The following is a 15,783-nucleotide window of genomic DNA, read 5'->3' as shown; positions in this document are numbered from 1 at the left end:
GAAAGACGTTACTGTAGCCGACAGTGAGACATCAGAATGGTGTGTTACATCACTCGTGTCAGGATCAGAGAGAGTGCAGAATATCCTCAAAAGGGGAGAGGGTCCAGCAGGAGTTCATTGTATACATTGAAACTAATGACATAGCAAGGGGAAAGGAGAGATTCTGAAGGGCAAATTTAGGAAGTTAGGCAAGAATTTAAAAAGGAGATCCTCGAGAATAGCAATATCTGGATTACTCCCAGTGCAATGAGCTAATGAGGGCAGGAATAGGAGGATAGAGCAGATGAATGCATGGCTGAGGAGCTGGTGCATGAAAGATGGGTTCACATTTTTGTATCATTGGAATCTCTTCTGGGGTAGCAGTGGCCTGTACAAGAAGGATGGATTGCGCCTGAATTGGAAGGGGACTAATATCCTGGTGGGGAGATTTGCAAAAGGTGCTCGGGAGGATTTAAACTAGTAACGTGGGATGGGTGGGGAGGACGTGGGGATGGAGTTGGAGGTGGGACCCAGGGAGATAGTTAGGAAAGAGATCAATCTGAGACTAGTACAGTTGAGAAATGAAGCGAGTCAAACACTCTGGGCAGGCAGGAAAAAGCATTTGGATGGGTATATGAATAGGAAGGGTTTAGAGGGATATGGGCCGGGTGCTGGCAGGTGGGATTAGATTGGGTTGGGATATCTGGTCAGCATGGACAGGTTAGACCAAAGGGTCTGTTTCCAAGCTGTACATCTCTATGACTCTATACTTAGTGATTAATTTTGTAAAGTGACATCAAATTACAGTTTCCTACCTGGACACAAACTAGTGAGCCTGACTTAAGTGGTAGGCAAGTTGTTGGAGGGGATTCTGAGGAAGAGGATTCACAGGTATTTGGAAAGGCAAGGAATGATTAGAGATAGTCAACATGGTTTTGTGCATGAGAAATTATGTCTCACTAACTTTATTAAGCTTTTTGAAGAAGTGACGAAGAAGATTGAGGGTAAAGTGGTGGACATTGTCCATATGGACTTCAGTAAGGTTTTCAAAAAGGTTCTACATGGTAGGTAGGTTAGATAACATGGAATACAAAAACTAGCTATTTGGATACTAAATTGTCTTGAAGGTAGGAAACAGAGAGTGGCGGTGGAGGGTTGTTTTTCAGACTGGATGTCAGTGAGCAGGAAAGATTGGTGCTGGGTCCACTGCTTTTTGTCCACTGCATTTGTATAAGTGATTTGGATGTGACATAGGAGGCAAGGTTAGTAAGTCTGCAGATGACACCAACATTGGTGTCGTGGACAGCGAAGAAGATGACCTCAGAGTACAACGGGACCTTAATCAGAAGGGCCAATGGGCCGAAAGTGGCAGATGAAATTTAATTTAGATAAGTGTGAGTTGCTGCATTTTGGGAGGGCAGAATGTACACACTTAATGGTAAGGTCCTGGGGAGTGCTGAACAAAGAAAGTTCCTTGAAAGTGGAGTTGCAGGTAGATAAGATAGTGAAGAAGACATTTGCTATGCTTTCCTTTATTGGTCAGAGCATTGAGTATAAGAGGTGGGATATCATGTTGCGGGTATATGGGATATTGGTTAAGCCATTTCTGGAACACAGCATTCGATTCTGGTCTCCCTGCTCTCAAAAAGATGTTGTTAAACTTGAAAGGGTTCAGAAAGAGTTTATAAGGATGTTGCTGGGGTTGGGAGATTTGAACTATATGGAGAGGCTGAATGGAGTGGGGCTGTTGTCTCTGGTACATTGGAGGCTGAGGAGTGACCTCACAGAAATTTAAGGTCATGAGGGACATGGATGGAATAGTCAAGGTCTTTTCCCCAGTGTAGAGGCAAAACTAGAGGGCATAGGTTTAAGGTAAGAAGGGAAAGATTTAAAAAGAAACCTAAGGGCAACTTTTTCATGCAGAGGGTGGTGCATGTATGGAATGAATTGCCAGAGGAAGTGGTAGAGGCTCGTACAATTATAACATTTAAAAGGCATCTGGATGGGTACATGAATAGGAAGGGTTTAGAGGGATATAGGCCAGGTGCTGGGAAATGGGACTAGATGAGGTGAGGATATTTTGTTGGCATGGGTAAGCTGGACCAAAGGGTTTGTTTCTGTGATGAATATTGACTGAACATAAAACAAAATGAATCAGAGTACCCTTCAGCCCCACACTGAATTCCCAACTGCACCATCAGATTTCCAAATATTGTAGTTTGGTTACAATCTTCAGTGCTGCTTTGTAATACTCTGTCCCCCACATTAATTCTCATGCTAATTCACGTGTGAGGTGTAAAAATGAACAGAAATTATGCAAGTCATTATGTCTACTAAAGTGTCATCACCAATAAATTAAATCTAGATGCATAATTTGATGATATAGTAATATGACATATTTACAGAAATACTTTCAATAATATTTTCCCATGAAACGTTGTAATTACCTGTCTGCAATAACCCTGGTACATTCATGTTTGAACAAAGCTAGGAGTGTCTCCAGATTGAAACATTCCTCAGCCATTATGTTCAACATTCCTTGCCAAATGCGAGATAGGTCCCTCAGATTGAAGATGTAATGAAATTTAGCTGGAGTAGGCAGCATTTTCACCTAAAGAAGAAGAAAGCAACTTTCAAGATTTGCATGAAATATAGAAGGTGAAATTAATCTTGGATGACAAGGTGAAATAGGCATTTATGACTGGAAGCTGATGAATATAACACCTGAAATTGTTTTTCACTGGCTTTGATGGAACATAAAATCTGACTTGCTGAAAAGAGCTTACCCTTTCAGTAATACTCATTTCCCTCTTGCACCAAAGTATAATATCACTTTTCTAAACATTTAATCCTAATTACCAGGGATACACAAGACCATAAAACAAAGGAGCAGAAGCAGGCCATTCAATCATCGAGTCTTCTACAACACTTCTTTGAAGAGGTGACAAGTAGGTTAGACCAGGGAAACCCAGTGGATGTGGTCTATCTAGACTTCCACAAGGCCTTAGATAAGGTGCCACATGGGAGGCTGCTGAGTAAGGTGAGGGCCCATGGTGTTCAAGGTGAGCTACTGGGATGGATTGAGGATTGGCTGTCTGACAGAAGGCAGAGAGTTGGGATAAAAGGTTCTTTTATGGAATGGCAGCCGGTGACAAGCGGTGTCCCGCAGGGTTCAGTGTTGGGGCCACAGCTGTTCGCATTATATATTAATAATCTGGATGAAGGGACTGGGGGCATTCTAGCGAAGTTTGCAGATGATACGAAGTTAGGTGGACAGGCAGGTAGTACTGAGGAAGTGGGGAGGCTACAGAAGGATCTAGACAGTTTGGGAGAGTGGTCCAGGAAATGGCTGATGGAATTCAACGTGAACAAATGCGAGGTCTTGCACTTTGGCAAAAAGAATAAAAGCATAGACTACTTTCTAAACGGTGAGAAAATTCGTAAAGCCAAAGTACAAAGGGATCTGGGAGTGCTAGTCGAGGATTCTCTAAAGGGCAACATGCAAGTTGAGTCTGTGATTAAGAAAGCGAATGCAATGTTGTCACTTATCTCAAGAGGGTTGGAATATAAAAGCACCATTGTGCTACTGAGACTTTATAAAGCTCTGGTTAGGCCCCATTTGTAGTACTGTGTCCAGTTTTGGTCCCCTCACCTCAGGAAGGACATACTGGCACTGGAACGTGTCCAGCGGAGATTCACACGGATGATCCCTGAAATGGTTGGTCTAACATATGAGAAATGGCTGAGGATCCTGGGATTGTATTCATTGGAGTTTAGAAGATTAAGGGGAGACTTGATAGAGACGTACAAGATAATACATGGCTTGGAAAGGGTGGACGCTAGGAAATTGTTTCCGTTAGGTGAGGAGACTAGGACCCATGGACACAGCCTTAAAATTAGCGGGGGTCAATTCAGAACAAAAATGCGGAGACATTTCTTCAGCCAGAGAGTGGTGGGCCTGTGGAATTCATTGCCGCAGAGTGCAGTGGAGGCCGGGACGCTAAATGTCTTCAAGGCAGAGATTGATAGATTCTTGTTGTCTCGAGGAATTAAGGGCTACGGGGAGAATGCAGGTAAGTGGAGTTGAAATGCCCATCAGCCATGATTGAATGGCGGAGTGGACTCGATGGGCTGAATGGTCTTACTTCCACTCCTATGTCTTATGGTCTTATGGTCTTAACACCAAATGGGGTCAAGGCTGATCTGATAATCCTCAATTCCACTTTCCTGCCTTTTTCCTATAACCCCCGATTCACTTACTGATTAAGGCCACAAAACCATAAGGCACAAATGTAAAATTAGGCCATTTGGTCCATCATACTGCTCTGCCATTCAATCATGGGCTGATAAATTTCTCAAACCCATTCTCCTGGCTTTTCCATATAACCCTTGATCCCCTTACTAACCAAGAACCTACCTATCTCTGTCTTAAATATATATTCAATGGCTTGGTTTCCATGACCTTCTGTGGTAATGAGTTCCACAGATTCTTTAGTCCCCAGTACTAGTTCTCCAGCTTCAATTTCCTTTGGTCCAATGTCCACTTTTGTCTCTTGCTTACCTGCTTTTAAAAAAAAACTCTTGCAATCTTCTTTTATATTACAAGCTAGCTTACTCTCACATTTCACCTTCTCCCTTCTTATTGCTTTTTTTATTTGTCCTCTGCTAGTTCTTCAAAGCTTCTCAATCCCCTAGCTTCCTATTAATTTTCACCATAAATGTATACTTTTTCTTTTTCATTTATTTTGTCCTTGGCCCTCCTTGGTATGTTTAGTCTTCCTTGGGATGGATTTCGGCTCTGCCTCCCAAATAATGCCCAAAAAGTCTTGCCGAAATTACTCTATTGTCTTCTCTGCTAGACTCTTCTTCCAATCTAATCTGGCCAGCTCCTTCCTCATATCTTTGCACTTACCTTTACTTAATTGTGATAACATTATATCTGATTCCAGTTTCTCTCTCTCAACTGCAGGGTGAATTCTATCATGTTATCATCACTATCTCCGAAGAGTCCCTTCACCTTAAGCTCCCAAATAAAGACTGCCTCATTGCACATCACCAAATCAACCTGTTCCCTAATGGGCTCTACCACAGCTGCTCCAAAAAAAACCATCGTGCATACAATCTATGAATTCCTTTTCTTGGGATCTGCTATCAACTTGATTTTCCTAGTCCACCTGCATGCTGAAGACCCCCATGATTATTGTAATAGTGCCAATCTCACATGCCTTTATCTCCTGATTTATTTTCTGCCTCATTCTGAATACTGCTAGTAATCCTGTACGTACCTGCCATCAGGCTCTCCTATCCTTTGTGGTTCACCAACTCTACCAGCACAGATTCAATGCCTTCTGACTCGGTGTTGCTATCAATTTGACTTCATTTCTAACTAACAAGGCAATCTCCACCCCTCTGCCTGTCCTTCCAATAGGACGCATGTCCTTGAATATTTCTTCCCACCACTGGTTTCCTTGCAGCCCCATCAATTTCAATCTCTGCCACAAGCTCATTTACCTGCTTTCCTATACTGCAATAATTTAAGAACCACTATCCTCAGTCCTTCATTGACCTCCCCTTTTCATAGTTTCATATGTTGTTCTTCAAGTTAGATTCCTAACAGCTTCCCTTCCCCTTTAACTTTTTTAAAACCCTTGTGATCTTGATTTATCTTGCTTTGTGCCATTTAGAATAACCTTTTCCGAATGTTTCATTAAAATGCAAATCTAATTAAAAGTCTGAACCTTTATAAGAATGCAGTTTCTACAGCTCTCTGTGGTAAAGAATTCCACAGATTCACTAAACTCAGAGGAGAAAATCCACTTCATCTGTTGTAATTAGGTGATATTTAGTCTGAGATTATGTCCTTTGTTCTTCGATTTGTTCACAACGGGAACATTTCCACATCTAGCCTGACAAGCCTCCAACAATCTTATGTTTAATAAGTTCATCCCTCAGTCTTCTAAACTCCAATGAGTACAGGCTCAAACTCCTCAACTTCACATTACAAGACCTTAAACCATCCGAAAAAGGAATAGTTAGGTCATTTGGTCCTTCAGCCTGCTCCAGCATTCAACAGGATCAAGGCTGATCTAATATTCCTCATGTCCATTTTCCTATATTTCCCCCATAACATTTTATTCCCTTCCAGATCAAGAATTGTCTATCTCAGCCTTAAATGTAAACAAGGACTCCATAGCCACAACTTTCTGTGGCAAGCAGTTTCAAAGACTCACTGTCTGAGAGAAGAAATTCCTTCTCCTCTTCGACTTGAATTGGCACCCCCACCATACCCCCAGTTCCAACCTTCCAGCTTAGCACCGTCCTCATGACCTGCCCGATCTGTCCATCTTCCTTCCCACCTCTCTGCTCCACCCTCCTCTCTGACCTATCACCTTTACCCCCACATCTATCCACCAATTGCACTCTCAGTTACCTTCCCCCCCGCCCCTCCCATTTATCTCTCCACCCCCAAGGCTCCCAGCCTCATTCCTGATGAAGGGCGTTTTGCCTGAAACATTGATATTCCTGCTCCTCGGATGCTGTCTGACCAGGTGTGCTTTTCCAGCACCACTCTAATCTTGACCCTTTCATTATGAGACTATGGCCTCCAATCCTAGACTCTTCCATGAAGGGAAACATCCTGTCAGCATTTACCCTGTCAAGCCCCTTAAGAATTGTAAATGTTTCAATGGGATTATTACTTGTTCTTCAAAATTCCAATGACTAAATTCGGAACCTCTTTAGTCTTTGCTCATAAGACAAGTCTTCCATATCAGGGGTTAGCCTAGTGAACTTTCTTTGAATTGCCTCCAAAGAAATAATATCTTTCCTTAAATAAGAGAACCAAACCTGCTCACAGTTCTCCAGATGTGGTCTCGCCAGCACCTTGTACAGTTGCAGTAGACTTTCCCACCCTCATCCTCCAACCTCCTTGCTGCATCTTTGAGCTCGCTTTTGTACTTTGTGCACAAATATCCCAAGTTTCTTTGCACTGCAGCTTTCTGCAGTTTTTCTCCATTTAAATAATATTCTGCTCGGTTGTTGTCAATATAATGTGGAGCTGAAAGAGCACAGCAGTTCACCAGAGGAGCAGGAAAGTCGACGTTTTGGATCAGTAGCTTGTCCCCCACTCTTCTGCTCTGTTGCTCTTCTTTCCAAATTGAACTTCACATTTTCTCACATGACACTCCATTTGCCAATTTTAGCCTGTTTACTTAACCTATCAATATCTCTGTAAACTGTTTGTATCCTTTTTACAACCTGTCTTTCCACCTATTTTGGTGTTGTCTGCAAATTTGGCTACTATACATTTGCTTCCTTGCTGCATGCCATTAATATGTGTACCTAGAAAAAGGAATCCCCTGGCCCTGAAAGCTTGCATTCTAGGATCCTAAAAGAGGTAGCAACAGACATAGTTGATACATTTGTTGTAATTTTCAAAAAAAAATTGGATTCTGGAGAAGTACCAGAGAATTGGAAAGTTGGTATTCAAAAAGGAAAGGTTAAAGAAAGAGGGTAGAACATAGAAAATTTCAGCGCAGTCTAGGCCTTTCAGCACTCAATGTTACACTGACCTGTGGAAGCAATCTGAAGCCCATCTAACCTATACAATTCCATTCTTGTCCATATGCCTATCCAATGACCATTAAATGCCCTTAAAGTTGGCGGGTCTATTACAGTCACAGGCATTGCATCTCACGCCCCTACTACTGACTAAAGAAACTACTTCTGACATTTGTCCTACACCTATTACCCCTCAATTTAAAGCTATGACCCCTTGTGCTAGCCATCGCCATCTGAGAAAAAGGTTCTCACTGAACAATCTATCTAACCCTCTGATTACCTTATATGTCTCAATTAAATCACCTCTCAACCTTCTTCTCTCTAATGAAAACAGCCTCAAGTTATAGAGTCATAGAGTCATAGAGATGTACACATGGAAACAGACCCTTCGGTCCAACCTGTCCATGTTGACCAGATATCCAACCCAATCTATTCCCACCTGCCAGCACCCAGCCCATATCCCTCCAAACCCTTCCTATTCATATACACATCCAAATGCCTCTTAAGTGTTGCAATTGTACCAGCCTCCACCACATCCTCTGGCAGCTCATTCCATGGACGTACCACCCTCTGCATGAAAAAGTTGCCCCTTAGGTCTCTTTTATATCTTTCCCCTCTCACCCTAAACCTATGCCCTCTAGATCTGGACTCCCTGATCGCAGGGAAAAGGCTTTGACTATTTATCCTATCTATGCCCCTCATAATTTTGTAAACCTCTATAAGGTCCCTCAGCCTTTCCTCGTAAGACCTTCCTTCCATACCAGACAACATCCTAGTAAATCACCTCTGAACCCTTTCCAAAGCTTCCACATCCTTCCTACAATGCAGTGGCCAAATGTGGCCGCACCAGGGTTTTATGTAGCTGCAACATGATCTCATGGCTCCGAAACACAACACCTCTTCCAATAAAAGCGAACACACTGTATGCCTTCTTAACAACCCTGTCAACATGGATGGCAACTTTCAAGATCTATGTACCTGGACACAGATCTCTCTTCTCATCTACCCTGCATAGAATCTTACCTTTAGCCTAGTACTTTTTATTACTATTACTCCTTCCAAAGTGAAATCATCTCACACTTTTCTTGTATAAACTCCGTTTGTCACCTCTCAGCCCAGTTCTGCAGCTTATCTATGTCCCTCTGTAACCTAGAACACCCTTCATCATTATCCACAACTCTAACAACCTTAGTGTCATCTGCAAATTTACTAACTCCTCCTTCTATGCTCTCATCCACATCATTTACATAAATGACAAACAGTGGCCCCAAAACAGAGCCTTGTGGTACTCCACTAGTAACTGAACTCCAGGATGAATATTTCCCATCAACCACCACCCTCTGTCTTCTAGCTAGCCAATTTCTGATCCAAACTGCTAAATCACCCTCAATCCCATGCTTCTGTATTTTGTGCAGTAGCCGACCATGAGGAACCTTATCAAGCGCCTTAATGAAATCCATATACACCACATCAATCAGTTTTACCCTCACCCACCTATTTGGTCACTTCTCAAAGAACTCGAGAAGGTTTGAGAGGCACGACCTAGCCTTCACAAAACCGTGTTGACTATCCATAATCAACTTATTCCTCTCTAGATGATTATAAATCCTATCTCTTATAACCCTTTCCAACACTTTACCCACAACTGAAACAAGGCTCACAGGTCTATAATTTCCAGGGTTGTCTCTACTCCCCTTCTTCAACATGGGAACAACATTCGCTATCCTCCTGTCTTCTGGCACTATTCCTGTAGACAATGACAACATAAAGATCAAAGCCAAAGGCTCAACAATCTCCTACCTGGCTTCCCAGAGAATCCTAGGATAAATCCCATCTGGCCCAGGAGACAACTATTTTTCACACTTTCCAAAATTGCTCTCACCTCCTCCTTATGCACCCCAATCCCGTCTGATCCAGTAGCCTGTATTTCAGTATTCTCCTTGACCACATTGTCTTTTTCTACTGTGAATATTGACAAAAATTATACATTTAGCGCTTCCCCTATCTCCTCTGACTCCACACACAAATTCCCACTATTATACTCAATTAGCCCTCATCTTCCTCTAGTCATTCTTTGTTCCTGATATACCTATAGAAAGCTTTAGAATTTTCCTTGATGCTACCTGCCAATGACTTTTCATGTCCCCTCCTGGCTTCCTGTTTAGGTCTTCCCTGGCTAACTTGTAACTCTCAAGCGCCCTAACTGAGCCATCACATCTCATCCAAACATAAGCTTTCTTCTTCCTCTTGACAAGAGATTCAACTTCCTTAGTAAACCATGGCTCCCATGCTCAACAACTTCTTCCCTGCCTGACCAGTACATACTCACCAAGGAAACGCAGCATCTGGATTAGTGGTGCTGGAAGAGCACAGCAGTTCAGGCAGCATCCAAGTAGCTTCGAAATCGACGTTTCAGGCAAAAGCCCTTCATCAGGATTCCTGATACAGTGTCAGGAAACCCTCATGCAGACATTGGACAAAAACTGACCCATATAAAGTACTTGATACATAGTATTCCCAGTCAATATTTGGAAAGTTAAAGACCCCATAACACTACCCTGTCACTCTCGCTCCTATCGATGATCATATTTGCTATCCTATCCTCTACATCTCTGGAACTATTTGAGACCTATAGAAAACTCCCAACAGAATAATCTCTCCTTTCCTGTTTCTAATCTCTAACAAGAGATCAATTAGCTGAACATCTGTTGTTGGAAAAATGTTGGAATTAATTAATAAGAAAGTATTAGGAGCATATTTGGGAATTCATAATCTAATCAAACAATCAACATGGCTGCATGGAAGGAAAATCTTACCTGACCATTAAATTAGAGTTTTTTGAAGAAGTCTCAACCATAGTGGATAGAAGAAAAGCAGTAGATATGTTGTAGTTAGACTTCCAGAAGACATTCAACAATGGTTAAGTCATAAGAACCCAAGATATTTGGGGCAGTAGTATATTGGCATGGATAGAGAATTGATTAATGGGCAGGAAACAGCAAGTTGTGATTAGGCGGTACTTTGTCAGGTCAGCAACTTGTAACAAGTGGGGCTCCACAGGGATCAGTGGTGAACACAACTGTTTACAACGTATATTATTGACTTGGAGGGAGGAAGCAAATGTAATATCACCAAATTTGCAGATGACACCAGAATAGGTGGAAATGCTAATTGTAAGTGGAAGTGGAATCTCTGGTCAAGAAAATGAAGAAGGCTTATGTTAGGATGAGATGTGAAGGCTCAGTTAGGGTGCTTGAGGATTACAAGGTAACCAGGAAAGACCTAAAGAGAGAGCTCAGAAGAGCCAGGAGGATGCATGAGAAGTTGTTGGCGGATAGGATCAGGATAAACCCTAAGGCTTTCTTTAGGTATTTAAGGAATAAAAGAATGACGAGAGTAAGATTAGGGCCAATCAAGGATAGTAGTAGGAAGTTGTGTGTGGAGTCAGAGGAGATAGGGGAAGCACTAAATGAATATTTTTCAACAGTATTCACTCTAGAAAATGACAATGTTGTCGAGGAGAATACTGAGATACAGGCTACTAGACTAGGTGTGATTGAGGTTCACAAGGAAGAGGTATTAGAAATCTGCAGAGTCTGAAAATAGATAAATCCTGTGGGCCAGATGGGATTTATCCTAGGATCCTCTGGGAAGCCAGGGAGGAGATTGACGAGCCTATGGCTTTGATCTTTAAATCGTCATTGTCTACAGGAATAGTGCCAGAAGACTGAAGGATAGCAAATGTGGCTCCCCTGTTCAAGAAGGGGAGTAGAGACAACCCTGGTAATTATAGACCAGTGAGCCTTACTTCAGTTGTTGGTAAAGTGTTGGAAAAGGTTATAAGAGAGAGGATTTATAATCATCTAGAAAAGAATAATTTGATTAGGGATAGTCAGCACGGTTTTGTGAAGGATAGGTCGTGCTTCACAAACCTTATTGAGTTCTTTGAGAACGTGACCAAACAGGTAGATGAGAGGAAACCGGTTGATGTGGTGTATATGGATTTCAGCAAGGCGTTCGATAAGGTTCCCCACAGTAGGCTATTGTACAAAATGTGGAGGAATGGGATTGTGGGAGATATCGCAGTTTGGATCAGTAATTGGCTTGCTGAAAGAAGACAGAGGGTGGTGGTTGATGGGAAATGTTCATCCTGGAGTCCAGCTCCTAGTGTACCGCAAGGGTCGGTGTTGGGTCCACTGCTATTAGTCATTTTTATAAATGACCTGGATGAGGGCATAGAAGGGTGGGTTAGTAAATTCGCAGACGACACTAAGATCGATGGAGTTGTGGATAGTGACGAAGGATGTTGTAGGTTACAGACAGACATAGATAAGCTGCAGAGCTGGGCTGAGAGGTGGCAAATGGAGTTTAATGCAGACAAGTGTGAGGTGATTCACTTTGGTTGGAGAAACTGGAATGCAAAGTACTGGGTTAATGGTAAGATTCTTGGTAGTGTAGATGAGCAGAGAGATCTCGGTGTCCGTGTACACAGATCCTTGAAAGTTGCCACCTAGGTTGACAGGGTTGTTAAGAAGGAATACAGTGTTTTAGCTTTTATTAATAGAGGGATCAAGTTCCGGAACCAGGAGGTTATGCTGCAGCTGTACAAAACTCTGGTGCAGCCGCACTTGTAGTATTGTGTACAATTCTGTCACCACATTATAAGAAGGATGTGGAAGCTTTGGAAAGGGTGTAGAGGAGATTTACTAGGATGTTGCCTGGTATGGAGGGGAAGGTCTTACGAGGAAAGGCTGAGGGACTTGAGGCTGTTTTCGTTGGAGAGAAGAAGGTTGAGAGGTGACTTAATAGAGACATATAAGATAATCAGTTAGATAGGGTTGACAGGGAGAGCCTTTTTCCAAGTATGGTGACAGCGAGCACGAGGGGGCATAGCTTTAAATTGAGGGGTGATAGATATAGGACAGATGTCAGAGGTAGTTTCTTTACTCAGAGAGTAGTAAGGGTATTCAGTGCTTTGCCTGCAACGGTAGTAGATTCGCCAACTTTAAGTGCATTCAAGTAGTCATTGGACAAACATATGGACGTACATGGAATAGTGTAGGTTAGACAGGCTTCAGCTTGGTATGACTGGTCGGCACAACATCGAGGGCCAAAGGGCCTGTACTGCACTATGTTCTATGTAATCGGGATACAAACAGTTTAGATTAGATTCCATACAGTGTGGAAACAGGCCCTTCGGCCCAACCAGTCCACACCAACCTTCTGAAAAGTAACCCACCCAGACCCATTTCCCTTTGACTAATGCACCTAATGCTATAGGCAATTTACCTGACCTGCACATCTTTGGACTATGGGAGGAAACCAGAGTACCCGGTGGAAACCCATGCAGACACCCAGGGAGAATGTGAAAACTCCACACAGGCAGTTGCCCAAGGCTGGAATTGAACTTGGTATCCTGGTGCTGTGAGGCAGCAGTGCTAACCACTGAGCCACCATGCCACCCTGTGTGGTTGACAGTCTTTGAAACTCCTTATTACAGAAAGCTATGGGTCAGATTCCTTGTGTAAATTTAGATAAATAAATCCTTAAATGGGATAGATACATTCTTAATAAGTTGGGGAAAGTAGGAATTCAGGGAAATGTTGTGAAGTGAACATGAAGAATGTTGGATCAGCCATGTTCATATTGAATGGCAGAGCATGCTCAAGAGGCCAAACAATCTACTCGTGGTCCTATTTCCTCTGGCGTTATGGTCTTATTCTGTGAGCAAAGCTTTTAACTACTTAACTAACCTTTCTATGTCCCTCTGCAAACTCCTTGAGACATCCCTCATCATTTACCTCCCCACCTATTTTTGTGTCATCCACAAATTTGGCAATAATGCATTCATTTTCCTCATCCATTTATTAATACATTATAAATAATTGTGGCCCCAGAACTGACCTCTGCTGCACTCCAAGTTGCCATTCTAAAAATACCCCCCTGCTCTAACTCCCTCTATTAGTAGCTAATCCTCTGCCTATGCTAATGTATACATCTAACAATATTGGTCTTTTTCTTATTCAGTGATCTTATTCCTGATGAAGGGTTTATGCCCGAGACATCGACTCTCCTGCTACACAGATTCTGCCTGACCTGCCGTGCTTTTCCAGCACCACACTTTTCAAATCTTATTCAGTAACCCAACAAATGGTGCATTCTTAAATACCTTCTGGAAATCTAAACCTACACAGCTTCTTCTTTATGTATCCTGCTTGCTACATCTTCCAAGAATTCCTTTAAATCTGCCAGGCTCTAACTTTACTCTCAGTACAGAAGAGTCATTTTCTCATTTTCACACCCTCTTTACATTTCTATCTTCCCCACCATCATTAGCAACCCCTTTTTCCTTTACTGTGAGAGACCTTATAATCTTTTCCACTTGCTCATCACCCAAACAGAAAAGAAACATCATTTTTAGTTCTGAAGTGGAGTCATATCAGACTTGAAATATTGACTCTGTTTGTGTCTCCACAAATGCTGCTCGACCTACAGTTTCCCCAGCCCTTTGGTTTTACATACACCCCTGAATTATACCGTGTAGCAGATTAATGATAAGTTTCCCTGAATCTTGGGATGCTCATGTCACAAGATCGTATACATATCCTTTCTTTTAAGTATCATGCATTTATTTCACCCAGAATAGGAATTGACCTGACACAGCTGGAATAATTCAGAACTACAAGCTGACTATCTAGCCAATTGAGCTAACCAGTCCTCAGACATAGCTTGGCATATGTCCCCATAGGTATTGCTCTTGTGAATTGTTTTACTAACTTTGATGTTGCTCATTATCCTCTGAGGAATGTGCCTTAATGAGTTTTACAAATTTCTTCATAACAATCTCAGCACATTTAAAACCAAAATTAAACATTTACAACAGTATCAGTACCTTTGTCCACTGCCAAAGGACTCTGCTTGCAGGAACAAGTTTTGATATCATTTCACAGATTGAAGGAGTGAAGTTTCTGGAAGATTGAAAGTATCCGTTTCCAATAATTCCTGTAAATAAAAATAAAATCCTTGCAGTTTTGACAATTCACCAGTCAACTTTTATTTTCTTACTTAAAGAATAAATAGTTTTCATTCAGACAGCATCATTATCTAAGATTAGGTTGATAGAATTCTAGATATTAATAAGGGAACTTGAGAATCATGTGGAAAAAGGATAATGGCCAACCTGCAAAGGAAAGAAGCTTTTCAGTTTAGCTGTTTCTGCAAAAAATCCTTGTTATGGGTTTGATATGTTACCTCAAGCCAGAGTTCAGCTACTCTTGTGTGAATATCCCAAATAGTTCATCAACATTTCCTGAACGACTACATCTCCAAAGTTCTCCAGCAACAACTGCATGTATTCAGCAACACATCTGTGCGCTCAAAGATCAGATTGAAATCTATTTCAATATCTCAAATACTATTTTATTTTGTCCTCAAGAGCTGAGACATATTAGCTGAAGTGTTTCTTTTATAAAGTGAACTTCTGCAGCCAGAAAGATTTTTAAGTATGCATAGATTTGTTAGAGGGTAATATATTTTCATTTTGTAAACTGTGTTCACAGGTGCTTGCATTTCATCCAATTAGTTTTATATTATAATGAATCAACAATTTTGTGCTCATTAAAGATTGGTTAGTTCTGAAGAAGAGTCACAGGACTCAAAATGTTACCTCTGTTTTCTCTTCACAGATGCTGTCAGGTCTTTTAAATTTCTCCATCAATTTCTGTTTTTGTATTATTTAGATTAGCTGGTTTTTCTACTCATTGTCAAACAAAATGTTTTGATAAGGATTTATTTTCTCTGACATGAAGCTAGTATTACAATTCACACCTCATAATATTTTTGATAGGTATGGTATACAACAGGAAAAGTGCTTGAAAATTATTCCAATTTTAGAAGCAGTTGAGATTTGACTGTTACCAAAGATTTTGTCAATTGAAGCATTGGTGGGTAATGTACAGTTGAAGACAGTGAACTGCCTCTTTAACCGTTGTGGAATATCATTGCGTCCCCCTCCTGGGTGGATCATTGCAGCCATTAGTTGCACATCAACAATTTTCGTAAAGTCTCCTGGTTTATCCAAATTGTACATTCCATGCATTTCTATCATCTGACGCACTATTTCATTAGTGATCTGGTGAACAGAAAAAAAAATGTTATCTCTTCAGAGCTAGAAGCTGGAGAAGGCAATTCAGTCAGGCTTGGCCATTTGATATGATTATGATTGATGTCACTTCAGTCTCAATG

At 41.5% G+C, this 15,783-nt stretch overlaps 1 protein-coding gene across 1 annotated transcript in view; it reads right to left on the bottom strand.

Moving 5' to 3' along the window:
* Positions 1-15,783, bottom strand: part of LOC140453945 (dynein axonemal heavy chain 8-like) — a 1,117,430-nt gene that overhangs the window by 251,934 nt on the left and 849,713 nt on the right. The window contains exons 57-59 of the mRNA XM_072548819.1: positions 15,457-15,670; positions 14,432-14,541; positions 2,427-2,590 (exon numbers count right to left, since the gene is read on the bottom strand). Of these exons, the coding sequence (XP_072404920.1) occupies positions 2,427-2,590; positions 14,432-14,541; positions 15,457-15,670 (488 nt within the window). The remainder of the gene's footprint in view (positions 1-2,426; positions 2,591-14,431; positions 14,542-15,456; positions 15,671-15,783) is intronic.

Source organism: Chiloscyllium punctatum, chromosome 3 (assembly GCF_047496795.1).
Source record: "Chiloscyllium punctatum isolate Juve2018m chromosome 3, sChiPun1.3, whole genome shotgun sequence".
In the NCBI taxonomy this organism is placed as follows: Eukaryota; Metazoa; Chordata; class Chondrichthyes; order Orectolobiformes; family Hemiscylliidae; genus Chiloscyllium; species Chiloscyllium punctatum.
This window is presented reverse-complemented; position numbering and strand designations above follow the sequence as displayed.